General features: G+C 41.8%; 1 protein-coding gene across 1 annotated transcript in view; it reads right to left on the bottom strand.

Moving 5' to 3' along the window:
* Window positions 1–4,430: 4,430 nt before the first annotated feature.
* ATG2B (autophagy related 2B) overlaps window positions 4,431–14,840 on the bottom strand; it is a 78,635-nt gene continuing 68,225 nt past the window's right edge. The window contains 6 exon segments of the mRNA XM_043489548.1: window positions 4,431–9,375; window positions 11,916–12,065; window positions 12,729–12,883; window positions 13,476–13,597; window positions 14,200–14,282; window positions 14,558–14,627. Of these exon segments, the coding sequence (XP_043345483.1) occupies window positions 9,145–9,375; window positions 11,916–12,065; window positions 12,729–12,883; window positions 13,476–13,597; window positions 14,200–14,282; window positions 14,558–14,627 (811 nt within the window). The 3' untranslated portion in view covers window positions 4,431–9,144.

The following is a 14,840-nucleotide window of genomic DNA, read 5'->3' as shown; positions in this document are numbered from 1 at the left end:
GTATGTTCCAAGTTCCCCAAAGTCGAGGACCATATCTTTCATAGGACTTGCCAGGTGATGCTACTGGTAAAGGACCCGCTTGACAATGCAGGAGACCCAACAGATGCAGGTTCAATCAGTCCCCGGGTCGGGAAGATTCCCTGGAGGAGGACATGACAACTCACTCCAGTATTCTTGCCTGGAGAATCCCATGGACAGAGGAGCCTGGCGGGCTATATATAGTCCATGAGGTCAGCAGGAGTCAGACACAACTGAGCACACACACACATATATCTTTCATATCTACCCCGGGGCATTACTCATAGTAGGCATTTAGGAAACAGTAACTATAATATCTAACACTTAGATGGTGCATACTATGTGTCAGACACTATTCTAAGCACTTAGCATACATTAACTCAGATAATCCTCATAAAATCCTATTATTAACTCCATTTTACAGAGGAGGAAACTGACGCACAGAAAGATTAAGCAACTTCCCCAAGACCACACAGGTAACAACTAATGGAGCCTGGTTTCATATCCAGGCAGTTTGACTCAAAAATATACATTCTTAGCCACTACACCAGTGGTCCCCAATTTGTCTGCACATTAGTCACCTGGAGAGTTTCAAAAATACACCTTCAAAAAGTACATTTAATACATTAAACTGTGATTGAATTGGTCTTGGGTTTTGGAATTTTTAAAAGCTCCTCGGGTGATTCCAATATACCGACAAGTTTTGAGAACCATTACATTATACCATCCTGCCTCACCCCTCAGCCAGTGTTTGCTGAATTTAATTTGTTTGCTCCATGAGGAACTGCATTCAGGAGTGTAAATAAACGAGGGGAAAAAAATGTCCAACTTTGGTTGTATCAAATTACCTTGGAGTGTAACTAATTGTAATTCCAGCAGAACATGTGCTAAGAGGACGGGTCTGGAATCAGACATTCTCAGATTAAAATCTCTGCATGTAGCAGGGTGTGAGTGGAAAACGTTGCCTGCTGATCAGTAAATAAATGATGTTACAGCCCTCTAGCCGCTGCAGCTGCCCTGGTGATGAGGAAATTCAGGATGCAGACAAACGGGTTGCCTGCTGCCATGCCCTCAGCCACGGCAGCTGCCCCTACGGTGTGTACCCCGAGGGGACTCAGGATGAGAAAACACCAGGCACTGACCCCAGATAGCTGAGGCGCACCAAAGAAATCATACGAAGGGGTCTAGACTCTCGCACCTTCCCCCACACAGAAAAGTGCTGAAGTTCTTAACTTGAGACGCTTGTCTTCTTTAATTAACAGCTACGTGGTATTTGCAAAAACTTCTATTTACCTTGGCTCCCTCCATACTTCTTCGGAGAAGTCCCTCAGAGCTATCTGAGAGGCTGTCTTCTAGGCTTGAAATGCTCAGAAAGGCTGCGAAATAAAAAATAATTCTTGACTTTGAGGTTGTGGTATTTTTTCTGACAGGAGTCTGGCTAGCTTCTTAACAACCCCATTTCCTTCCTGGGCACACAGCAAGGCTACATTCCCCAGCTTCCCTTGCAGCTGGATGTGATCACATGATAGGATTCTGACCAACAGAATGTGGGCAAAAGTCTTCAGCTCCAGGCGGTCCTCTCTTTCCTGCGAGGCAGAGCCACAGATGGAAGGAGCCTGGGCTCCTCCATCACCATGTAGAGGAGGGTTGCCAGATATTCAGGAGCAGTGACTGGACTTGATGTAAATGAGAAATAAACTTTTGTTAAACTGCTAGGATTTGGGGGTTTGTCATCAGCATATTAAAAAGCAAAGACATTACTTTGTCAACAAAGGTCCGCCTAGTCAAGGCTATGGTTTTTCCAGTAGTCATGTATGGATGTGAGAGTCGGACTATAAAGAAAACTGAGCACAGAAGAATTGATGCTTTTGAACTGTGGTGTTGGAGAAGACTCTTGAGAGTCCCTTGGACTGCAAGGAGATCCAACCAGTCCATCCTAAAGGAGATCAGTCCTGGCTGATCATTGGAAGGACTGATGTTGAAGCTGAAACTCGAATACTTTGGCCACCTGATGCTAAGAGCTGACTCATTTGAAAAGACCCTGATGCTGGGAAAGATTGAGGGCAGGAGGAGAAGGGGATGACAGAGGATGATATGGTTGGATGGCATCACTGACTCAGTGGACAGGATTTGGATAAATTTCGGAAGTTGGTGATGGACAGGGAGGCCTGGCATGCTGCGGTTCATGGGGTTGCAAAGAGTCGGACACGACTGAGCGACTGAACTGAACTGAACTGTCATCAGTGACTAATGTTCATTAACTAGCACTTTGTGTGGCTTTGGGTAGGTTACTTATCCTAAGCCTCTGTGTTGTCATCAGCAGAGTGAAGACAATAGCATAAAGGCAAATTGTGTCTGAATGCTGGACAGCTTTCAGTTGCCCCCGTCCAGATCCGTTCTCCACCCCTCTGCTCTGTTCTCCACTGTGCTTTCTGCCAGGATGAGCCTGAGATACTGGACTATAGGCTCAACCTGTGAGAAGCTCCAGCAGGTGGGAGGGCAGGAGCCCCAGGAGGTGAAATAGTCACCGCGCCCCTCTGGCTCCTCGGCTCCACCAAAGGCCACAGCCACTGTCCGGCAGCCCTCTCCTTCAGCTACGGGTTCTGTGAGCCGCTGTTTGTCCCTCAGGCCTGCGAGGAGGCTTAGCCTCAGTATCCCGATGGATGGGATAGAGGAGCAGGAGACTCATGTTCCTGCAGTCAAGGGGAGCAGGAAAACGCCAGACGTCACCACCGAGTCGCAGACCTGAGCCCCGGGGAAGGCCCAGAGTCAGCTCTCAAGGTGCTTCGGGTATCCTGTGCCCCTGCCCGCCTAGGCTAAGTCCCCTCCTTACATGGCCCTCCGTCGCCTCAGTGGCCGTCTGCTCCCTGCCAGGACTCCGGCTGATACTAAATGTGAATGCCATGTTGCTGAGGGCTGAACAAAAGCAGTAGTCACATAGCAAATACTTAACACACGTTGACTTTAAAATGAGAGATGTGCCACAAAGCGTCTTGACAGGAGTGTGTGCTAGCATAGAGCGGTAGGGGTGGCTGGGCCTGTCTGAAAATGATAATCTTTAAGCTGAGATAAGGAGGAACCAGGCAGAATATTCTAGAAAGTAATGTGGGGAAGCTCTTAGGCACTGTTCTCACTCCAGGTTGCATATGATTTTGACCAGGGGAGCTTTTAACCCAGCAGTTTGCACCAGGGTTTTTTTTTTTTTTCTTTTTGCCACCCAGGGGACATTTGGCCAAGTCTGGAGACCTTTTGGTTCACGTAACTGGGGAGGAGGTGCTACTTGCGTATACTGAGTAAGCCCAGTGATGCTGCTGAACATCTCACAATGTACAGGACAGACCCACAGGACTCAACCAGCCCCAAGGGCAAGATACTTTAAGTGGAAGGACTCTAATTTAGCCCCATTCCCAGACTTATGACTGTGACTGGAGCCCAACCAGGGGTGGGGAGATGGGTGAAGATGCAGGATAAGCAACTTGGTCAGACTCAAGTATTCTTAAGGGCCTTTAACCTCAAGTTTTTTTTTTAGCAAAACTGCTTTCTTGGTTTCCTTATTAGTGAAGTTTTCACTGATTTAGACAACTGCACCTCTTAAATGAAATCCTAGAATGAGCATGGGCTTTGGGAGTCAAACCACGAGACCATGAGCAACTACCTTGACCTCTCTGAACCTCAGTCTCCTCCTCCGGAAAACAAAGACTGTTATAACCACCCCTCAGAGGGGCTACGAGGTTATGCAAATAATACAATAACTGGCTCACAGCAGGCACCTCACAAAGCTTTGCTTCCCTCTCTTTCACAAGGGTATGGGGAGAAGGGATACATGTGTATGCATGGCTGAGTCCCTTTGCTGTCCACCTGAAACTCCCAACATTGTTTGTTAATTGGCTATACCCCAATATAAAATAAAAAGTTAAAAAAAAGTCATGTGTGAGGTGTGTTGTGACCCATGACTTTTCTCTGATCGTGCAAAGTGAAGTCATGTAATGAGATCTGTCATCAAAGAATCTGTCAAAGTATTGTCTTTAAACATTTCTTTAAAATAGTCCTAAGTAATAAGATTCCTCCAAAAAGAACAGATTTTTCAAGTATATATCTAGGTCCCTAAGACCTCATAAACACTAATGTGTTTGCTGCAAGTCTACATTTTAGAGATAAAATAACTAATGCAGCAATTAACATCCAAAAGGGGGAAGGAGTGGCAAGCTCTAACAGCATATACCCTATACATTGATTTCTCAGAAATTGGTAGCAGGGAGCTACAAGAGTTGCTCTAAGTACCAGGATCAGAGGAAGACCATTTCCCAAGAACAGGATCTGACACAGATCTACCCTCTGCTTCAAAAAATGTTAAACAGGCTTTTTATACAGGGAGCATTTCTTGGAGAAAGACCATAGTATTTAAAGCAAACTCCAAAGAGTAAATATTTTAATTTTCTTCAAGAATATCCTTAAATTCATAATACTTTAAATAGTCACACTAACAAGTTAACATTTCCACAAAAATACCATACAGCATCAGTATTCTTAAAGGATTTACATTTAGAATTACTTCCATGAGGAAACAGCAACAACGACAGTCAACATACACGACGTGTTTTTTACTTGAGGTGAGATCAATTCAATGTCCAAAATAAATCAGGATGGATTAACATAAGAGCTGAATTGGAGTCCCTAGCAAATTTTGCAATGGAAAAGCAAACAGTCCTGTGTGACTGGCAAATTATACAAACAACGTAAGACAAATCCAACTAGAAACTGGAAGCTGCCATTTCATATACACAAAATACATGTGAAACAGCAAAGTAAACACATTCTTAAAAGGAGGGGCTGCTATTTCAACCCCGCCCCCCCCAACACACACAGCACTAGAGATATCCTTGAGTCAGCCAACATCACATCTACAATCTCCTGAAATACATCAGATAGCATTCTGGTGTTTTCTATGAGGCTACGTGCTTGAAACAAAGGGGCCAACACGGTACTGGAGGCAAAAAAAAAATGTCTAACACCTCTGTTTTTAAAAATTGCTGACACTTCAAAATATGAATTGTCGAAACTCACCTAAATTTCTTATCCCGCCCCCTCCCAAAGAAGCTAACTGTGATGTACTAGAAGGCCTTCTGTATTTTTGACTTGTAGACACTACAATGAAAGGAAAATTCTTTTGATTAAAACTGGCTGACTTGCAACTGTGCATATAAAGTCTATTACAGGGAGCAGAGTGCCTAGCATGATTTTGAAACTATTGAGATAAAAATAAATTGGCATTAAAGCACTCAGTTATTTTCAATGAAAAGACTGACTGTATCTTCCAGTAAAAAGAAACAAGATTTCTTGGTAAGATTTTTTTCCCCCCTTCATTATTCATACACTATCTAAACAACTTTGCTTTTTAACCTGAGACTCACAAACTTATATTTGATTTATTCAATTCGGTACCAATGGGTACGTCCAACTGATGCATCTGCAGACACCAAGTATCACTTTGTATTTGCATAGGGCCTTATACTTTCAAGAGGCTTAAAGAAGTTTACAGACATTTTCTCCCATGTCTTAGGTCGGTCAAGAGGACATGAAGGGAAGCAGGGAATAGACTGCTCACCGCAGACCACTAGCCCTGCCACAGTCCCCATGAAGCTGAGGAAACACACCCCACGGAGGTCTGAGAAAACTGAAGCAAAGCAGAGTTAAACGATTTTTCTGAAGTCAGGTCATGTGGCTTTTATATATATGTGTATATATATATATATATATATATAAGATCTAAATTAATGTTAAGATAATAAATTGTTAATCCTAAAACTACCTAGTGCAAGTGTGGACTTCTGGTTTAAAACTGCTGAACTCCACCTCTGCCCTGTCTCTTGTCTCTGGTGAGGGCAAGTTTGGGGCACACGACCCAACTCGATGGTACCCGAGGGCGGCGAGCGGCCCCCAAGCAGCAGACGTAGTTGTTTTGCCTGTTTGAGAACTGAACAAAGGCACTAAACCTACAGAACACCGTTTTTAAAGGAGATGGTTAAAAAGTAATTCCCTTAAAAACTGAAACTATTTCAACAGCATTTAAAAGTGACACATAGCAGGAGCAAGAAATACTAGTTTTTTGTCTTTTTGCCATTTTAAGCACATTGCTACTTGGGAAGATTTTTTTTTTTCTTGAGTTCTGTATTATAAAAATGTTGACGTTACATACATGTGCTTGCTTAAGTGGGAATCCAAATTGGACTCAAGCTTTACTAAAATGGAAGTCTTTGCTACGATATCTACAAAAAACATGCCATCCTATCTGTTCTAAAAGGCGAGTGCTGAGCGGACATTGTACTAGTAAACGATAGCCATCTGTGGACAGACAAGGAAATCGGGGGATCCCAATCAGCCCGAATCAAGAGAAGACATCACCATGGCCCCTGCTGCCTTTATCATGTAAGGCGGTCTTACTGTGTTCCTGTAACCCTGTGAGGTTCTGAAACTCACTGATGCTTCCTGATCAAGCTTGCTTACCTGGCCCCTCGGGGAGATACACACACGGACTCAATGCAGCGATACACGGACATGCTGTCTACTCCACTCAGAGGTCAGCCTTGAAGGCACCGTTCAGAAACACATTGGTCTGAGAGATCAGAGACCTGGAGGAGCCGGGGCTTCTGTGGGTGTCATACGGCCAGGACTCTGGCAATGCCACCTGTTCAAGGTGTCACAGGCCTGGGGCCCACGACTAAGTGCTACACCCCACACCATCATTCACACTCGCACGCTTGCTCGCACACGTGCGCATGCTCCAATCATCTGAAAATCTCTGCTGTCGTAAGAAGCCCCTTCATTTACAGAGGGGCACACTGAGGCTTAGAGCTGAATGTCTTGGCCAAGTCACCTCTAGGTAAGTCACAGACCTGGCCACACAAGCATCCTGCCACACTCTTTACCGTGTCAGCATGGCGTAAAAGTTAGAAAAGACACTATTAAAAAACAAAAAAATTATGGATATTTAACAATGGCAAAGTGTTCAAATACACACACAGTTCTTCCACGTAAACATCTCAGGTAAAGAGCATCTTGGTTTAAAGTGACCATGAACAGCGCCTTGACACTAAGTCTTTCTGAGACACAAGGTTTCTGATCCCAAAGGTGGATTCTATCAAAAGCAGGTGCAGGAGGGCAGAAGAGAGAGCCATGGAAATTATGTAATAAAGATATGCTTAATGGGACTTATAAACCCAATTTGTCAAAAAATGGGTCCATCTGCAACTCAGAGTACAGAGAAGAGGATGATTATTTCTCCCTATACTAATTAAGTTCAATTAAATACAGTATGGAAAATGTATTTAAAAGTTAAGGAGATTTTATGTTTTTAAATTTGAGCGTTTTTCAGTTTGATTCCTTATCACACATATCATACCCAGCATGTTCCGTGCAAGGGAAAATGCTGGGATTGATGCAAGGGTGCCCGGAAAGCACCCCAGAAGCAGGTTGAAGCTTCACACAGTAAAGAGCCATGATTCCTGTTTACTCAGGACCACATTCTAGGTGGGCTCCATCCAGCTGGGGTCTAGTAACAAATGGTCCTCTGACCCTTCAATAGGTGGTTTTCTGAGCACTGGCCGTTCAAGTTTTTCAGTAGTAAAAAGAGAACAAGACAGACTTAAACGCTATTTAACAAAATTTTACCAATTTTAAATGTTCGGATTTTTGCTTTCTCGTAGAAAGTTTCAAGAATGAAACTGATCCAATGTCATTTTTCAAACCCCAAACTGAAAGTAGTTCTGAAATTCAACTTCAACTCGATGACATCCCCCCCATTCTAGGAAATGAGAGCTCACATCATGACACTTTAAATACAGGATGAATACAAAATCCTATGTTTTCTTTCTGCTAGATTAATCTAAAGTCAGAGAAGGAGTTCTGGAGAACAATTTCCTTCTCACACCTAGGTAATGATCTGCTTAACATTAACCAAAATCAATTTTGAGAAAGTGTTCCCAAGGATTTTGGAGTAAATCCTAGCATTGCATCTATGAATATGCTCTAAGAGAAGCAAACTATTCATGGAAGCATAAAGCAATTTTACCTTTAAATAAAAATACTTTATTCATTCCTGACAGAATATCAAAATGTACACTGTTAACCAAGTAAAAATGGTGCTTCAAAATAGCTGACTAGGGCATATTTGGAGGATTTTTTGGTTAATTTCAAAAAAGTAAAAACCACTTTCAATCTCCCTTTCCACACACCCCTAATAAGCTTGCACTATACCTGCTTAAATTTGAATAAACAAACAATTATATGGGCCCCAGTTCATTATAGAATGACATTTTCATTATACTTAGAATAAACGAAAGTTACTACATTTGAGTTACCTTCCTTTGCCAAAAACCTTCATACTTAGTCCTCCTTATAGTTTGTGTAACTCTGTAAATTACATGTAGAATATAGTACATGACTTGTATTAATCTAAACACACACACACACACACATACACATAATAAAGTGCAACACAACAGAACAAGTCTGCGACATTCACGTTCTCAAACTCCCATAGAAGGATTTTCTGAGCAAATGGAAACGACGTTCTTGACTGCGTGAACACTAAATCCAACAGACTGGGTTATTTTTTCCTCACTGATATTTATATTGAAAATCCTATTTGCTTTATTTTCCCTGTGGCTTCTGTCTCTCATTTTTAATGAAAGTTTTGAAGCTGTGATTCTCTTTAAACATGGAGAAAAATCAACTCCTTGGAGCAACATAAATATAGTGCTTTCAAAGTACTCAAAACGCTTCTGAGCACCCTGTACTGTAAAAGGAGGTTTCCAATGATAGCTTGTCTGTAACGAGGAAAATTACAGTCATTTTAATAAAAGCAAGCATTCTACTAACTTGGCAGCAAATGCTTTACGGACTTTTGACACCAGCCACCAAACATGTCTACTGGCAAGTACCAACTAGCCCTAAAATGTCAAAAGGTTTTGGTTGCATGTTGCTTTGATACTAAATTATTTCACTAAGAAATGGTTTTGTTCCTGAGATGAGCGTGATAATAGTAAACGAGTCCCCTCTGCAGCCGCTGGTGGGACCCTCTGCCCCGCATCTCCACCCTCGTCGTCACCGAGAGTCGCGTCTGAACCGTCACTCGTCCCCATGGCGCCACTTCTGTGACTCGTCCTGCCGGACATCTGGCCTGATCTGGTTCCTCATGCCACCCAAGACGTTCGATGTCGCTTCTGTGGCAACGATCAGAGGTTTCACCACGGCCGGGGGGAGCTGGCGCAGGACTTCCCCCACGGCGCCCGTCACCCCCCGGCTCTCGTGTTCCCGAGCGGCGGTTTCGTAAATGGTCTGAGCCGTGTCTGCGAGTCCCTGAGGAAAGAGGGGAGAGAAGGGAGTAAATCACTGCTCAGAAGACTCTCTAAATAATCTCATAACACGCTAATTATAGAGTTCATCAAGAGCAGGTTTGTAACCAGACAGAAATTAAAGCAGAAACTGTACTTTTGAGATAACCCAGGATAATTTCTTTTATGACAATTCTAAGGGAAAGTGGTAGTCCCTCGGTCGTGTCTGACTCTTTGTGACCCCATAGACCATAGCCCACTAGGCTCCTCTGTCCATGGAATTCTCCAGCCAAGAATACTGGAGGGGGTTGCCATTTTCTTCTCCAAAGGGAAAGTAAGGGATAATTGCGATTCAGCATTTTGTTGTGACAGTTACGTACAGAAAATGTAGCTAGACTACAGTTTCACACAGGGATGTGCACGGAAATAGTTAATACTCCAAGAGTAGCTTCTCTGGCTCTATTAATCACTCTGGTTAAATCAAATTTAGCAAACAAAGCTTCCTGAATAAATATAATCACTAAATGAATATGGCGATAACTCCTGTGTTTCAACTGCAACAGGAAAACCTAATCCTATTGAGCTCCAGAAAATAATTTAATTAGTTTTAAATTACTGGCTATGCACTAGAAAAGATAACTGGAACATTCAATTAAGATAAGAGACTAAATAGAACACTTTATTAAAGACAGAAAACTCTGAGAACACAAAGCAGGAACATGTCTAATAACCAGAAACGAAGTTTTTGCAGCATTTTTCATTCTTCTTACAACTGTGTGACATGAAAATAATCATGACTGCTGAGCCTTAGAGCTGAATGTGTAAACGCGTAGGTCAAGCCAGGGTGGTAAAACGTCACACTGTTGTCACTAGTCAGTCGTCACATATGGCTTTCAAATCTCTCCCGTTTGTCTAACTCAGGATCCCCAAGGGCCACAAAGCACTGTCCTCTTGTGACCGCTTCAGTGAGGGGCATAGTGAGAAGAACTTCAGGCTCTCAGGGAAGTCAAGGAACCTTGTCCTGGCCCCAAATCTAGTCTTTACTTTCACAATCTGTGAAGTGAAGTGTTAGTTGCTCAATGGTGCCTGACTCTGACCCCATGGACTGTAGCCTGTCAAGCCCCTCCATACACTGGATTTTCCAGGAAAGAATACTGGAGTGGGTAGCCATTCCTTCTCCAGGGGATCTTCCTGACCCAGGGATCGAACCATCGTCTCCTGTGTCTCCTGCACTGGCAGGCAGAGACTTTACCACTGCGCCACCCAGGAAGCCCAAAGTGCTACATATCCAAGTGCTATAATATCCGGCTGCCAGCCGCCCCTGCTATGCCTGAAAGCCCAGGATTGTTTTTACAAACCTGATTTCTAACATGTCTACTGACAACTGGCCCAATCCTGACATCTATAGGAACAGATCTGACAGGTTATCAGCTCTCTTTATTCTCCCGACTAAATCTCTTTTTAAGAGAGGTGACCAGTGGCCTTGCCTTTATTTAGCCACTAATACATATCCTTACTTCAGTGGTCTTCCTGCATTTGGAACCAAAGAGGTTACTTTTGTCAGGTAAAAGACTGTCCTAAGGCACTTCTGTCTGTCGGAATACGAGAGGGGGAAATATCGTTAATAAAATCCTAATACACAAATCATAAGTAAAATAACCTCAAACTTCCTCATATGTCAATTAAAAAAAGAAAAAGATTAAGACACGGAGGGAATGCTCCCGTCAAGATCCATAAAGGACCAGGATTCACTGGTGCAACTAAATTACAATCTGGCAATGCTTAATAAATCTGGCAATGCTTAATAAGTCTCAGGATTCAAACAGTTACAAATCACCAATTCCACCTTTAATAACCTCTTGCACATGTGAACAAAGGGACCTTTAAATGACATTCCAATGGCAGTATTTTAGGGGAAAAAATGGAAACTGTCCACCAACACAAAGATAAATAAATTATGCTATATTCACACAATGAAACATGATAAAAGTTTAAATCAGACCTACATATATCAACAAGGATGTATCTTGAGACAAAATTTACAGATATATGATACAATTTATGCTAACTTTTAAAATATAAACAATAGTATTTGCTTATGATGACATACTTATATGAAACTATAAAAACATGAATAGAAAAAAAATGTACCATCTTCAGGATTGTGAACGCATGGGAACGGAATTAGGGTTTGCGATTAACCTAAAAAAATTTGCTTTTTAAAGAAATCTGAGGAAACCAGCAAAATACAAACATGCGTAAACTTCCCTGGTGAGTTCCATGAACTTCCATGAACTGGTGGTGTGCTTCTACCACCCTTTGCTTGCCTCTGTCCATAAAGAGACCAGTCTTCCCATGAGATCGATAGTCTTCTTGAGAGCCTGCAGGCCAGGACGTAGCCCTCCCCTCTTACCTACACACATATCTGCACTCATCAGTGGCAAAACAGTCCCAAAGCCACCCTTGGGGTTCCTTCAGAACAAAGCCCAAGCCCTGATGCTCTTTAGACAAACTCCAGGAAAGGACGCAAACTGCTCCGGCCCATCCCCTGGGGCAGCCACTCACCTCCTTCACGACACTGTAGGCCTTGGCCACCCCTTCCCTCAGGTCCACTGGCTGGTGGGCTAACCGGTGATGGGGGAACCTTCTGACCTTCTTGGGCTCGATAGAAAGGGTGCCTGGAGACACCATGTCATACGCAGTCTCTGCCGCTGCCTGGATGGTTCCATCAGAGAGGAAAGGGTGAGTCAGAACAGAGTCTGGGGAGGTATGCTCCAGCAGCCCACTTCCTATGGGGAGTGAGGAACAGCTGAGGGACTCCCACCCTCAGGCAGGCCCTTCTGCAGCATCTGAATTCTTTACAACCAGAATGCATTCCTTTTATAACAAGAACGTTAACGTATACATTAGTATCTGCATTGAGCAGCTTTTTTCAGTTCCTCATCTCTCTTCTGAGAACACTCTGTTACCAGGCTAGACGAGAATGCGTGGTCTCTGCACAACTGGATAAGGCCAACTAGAGTTTAACACTTAATAGCAAACCTGAATACAACTACTATTGGATCTCTAGTGCCGTCATTACATTCAGCTATGATCTTACCACAGAAAGGGAGTGATAATAAATCTTTGGCTAACTTAAAAGTTATAATTTACCTGAAACAGGCAAACAAATTTGACACTGTAGTCCACCACTTAATTCTACTAATTATGTAACAATGGACAGCTAATCAAAAAAAATGTAATGATACTAAGTCATTACAAATAAAATATTCTCAGGATTTTAAACATTTTCACAGTGTCATTTTAAAACCAAAATAAGTCAGGTGTTCATAAGGGCTCTTCCTCTTTCTGGAGATTAAAGTGTCTACTGCAAGTCACCTGTATGGTTTGAACCACCCTGTTCGTGAGCTCGAGAGCAGCCATCGCCGTCGAGGTGCCGAAGGAGGCCGCGCCTCTCTGGAAGCCCCTGACGATGCGGCCGTCCCTTCGGTACTGCTCGATGGGCAGCCAGACCAAGTCCCTGAGGCCTTGCACTAGAACAACAGTCAACACTCAGAAATTAACAGGGGTGCTGGAGGACAGCAGGTGAAGGCAAGGGCTGCTTGCTTCCATTTATACAAGGTGCCTAGAACAGGCACGGTATCTTCCTCAAATTCAAAGAGTCGGAAGATACATCGGCAGATGCCGGAGGTGGGTCAGGAGGGTGGTGAGGAAGGAGGACCTAAGAGTTTAATGGGGACAGAGTTCAGTTTAGGAAAGTGAAAAGTTCGGGAGATAGATGATGGTGAGAGCTGCACAACAATGTGAACATACTCAGTGCCACCGAAATGTACAGTTAAATACAGTTAAAATAGCGTGTTTTATATTATGTGACTTTTATCACAATAAGAAAACATTTAAAAAGAAAAATAGGACCATTGGAGCTCAAGTCTCTGGTATCATTCTAACCCGTGGATTTTTAACCCCTAAAATGGGAGGCAACACTTGCTGTGTATGACTAACGGGTAGATTTTTCTAGAAAGATGATCCTCACATAGATTCTCAAAAGCATCCATAATCCCAAAAGGGTTAAGAATCACTGATCAGGTAAAGTAAGTTATCTTCTAATTAAAAAAGAACACTCACCTAGTTGTACTAGTGAATGCATAGGCCCAACGCCTCCCAGGATTCCTGGCAGCTGGTTCTTCTTAATGTCAGTAAGCCATTCGGTGATTGCATATGAGAATAATTTGTCCACACCTAGCAAACTAGAGAAAATGACTATTAGTATATGGGAAGAAGAGTGAAATTTATAGGTTTACACAGTTTGGGGGATATTTTTTGTTCTTTTCACTTAAGACAAAAAAAATCTACAAATTACATGGACGAAATTTTATAGATTTTCAATGTTACTACATATGTGTGTGTGTGTGTATACACATACATTTAACCTAATTGTAATGCTAATAATTTCTATAAAAGGCTAAGGTAATATACACAAGTGTGCATTTCCACTGTTTTTACTTCTTTAACATCTAAAGCTTTGGCATAGGATTAATTCAACATCTATAAATTGTCACATAGTTCTCAGCTACTAAGGACCATTACCTTGTGAACTTCCATATAGGTGAATTTATAACTTTGGGAAATTATTAAAAAAATCCTAACTACAGCTGCTTTTTAGTGAAATGCTCTCTTCAAACTACTACTATTCTCTCAGAATAAAAAAATAGCCCCTAGACAGTAAAAATCCTCTAAAAATGAGCTCTCTTCAAATAACACTGTAAAATAATTAAATTATGTATGTTGGTTAACTGTAAACTAACTTTAGTAACTACATCTTAAAGTCTCATATGATAAATCAACTTACCCATGCCGATAGAAAAGCCTCTTCAGCTTTAGTTCAGAGCAGTTTAACTGGGCGAGACCAATCAAAATCCCAGCTAATGTACCCTTTAAAATAAAAAAAAAATTCACTAATTAAGCTAACACCTAAAATATTTATATCAAAAAAGTACATGTATTTTATAAGACCCAACTGACATCCAAATTTTACTCATAGATTCTTAAGTAAATTATATTTACTTTAAAAATAGAATTAAATTTTAAAATCTTACACTTCATTTCAAACATATAAACTACGATGGAAAAAGTTTCCTAAAAACTGAATCCACTAGAAAAACAAATGAGATAATTCTGTAGAGTATATTTGTGCAAAATTTCCAGACCTGATCCATTGATACGTGTTTCCCATGATAATCAAGTCGAATAGGAACTTCTGATGTGAATCTAAATTCTCTGAAGATAAAGAAAGAAGGGGAGTTATTTATATTAAAAATTACTAATAGCTGAAATTAGATGTAAATTAACCTTTTCAACTGGAGAATAAAAACCACAAAATAAATAATGTGAATATATTAAGATCTAAATAAAAGAGAATGTCTTTCAGCTGTATACCTTCTTAAGACAATATAACAACTAAACCATGTTAATCTTATAAATTTTATTTAT

This window comes from Cervus canadensis, chromosome 17, assembly GCF_019320065.1.
Source record: "Cervus canadensis isolate Bull #8, Minnesota chromosome 17, ASM1932006v1, whole genome shotgun sequence".
NCBI classification, from domain to species: Eukaryota; Metazoa; Chordata; class Mammalia; order Artiodactyla; family Cervidae; genus Cervus; species Cervus canadensis.
Note: the sequence above shows the minus strand (reverse complement) of the source record. Positions and strands in the feature narration are given on the sequence as shown.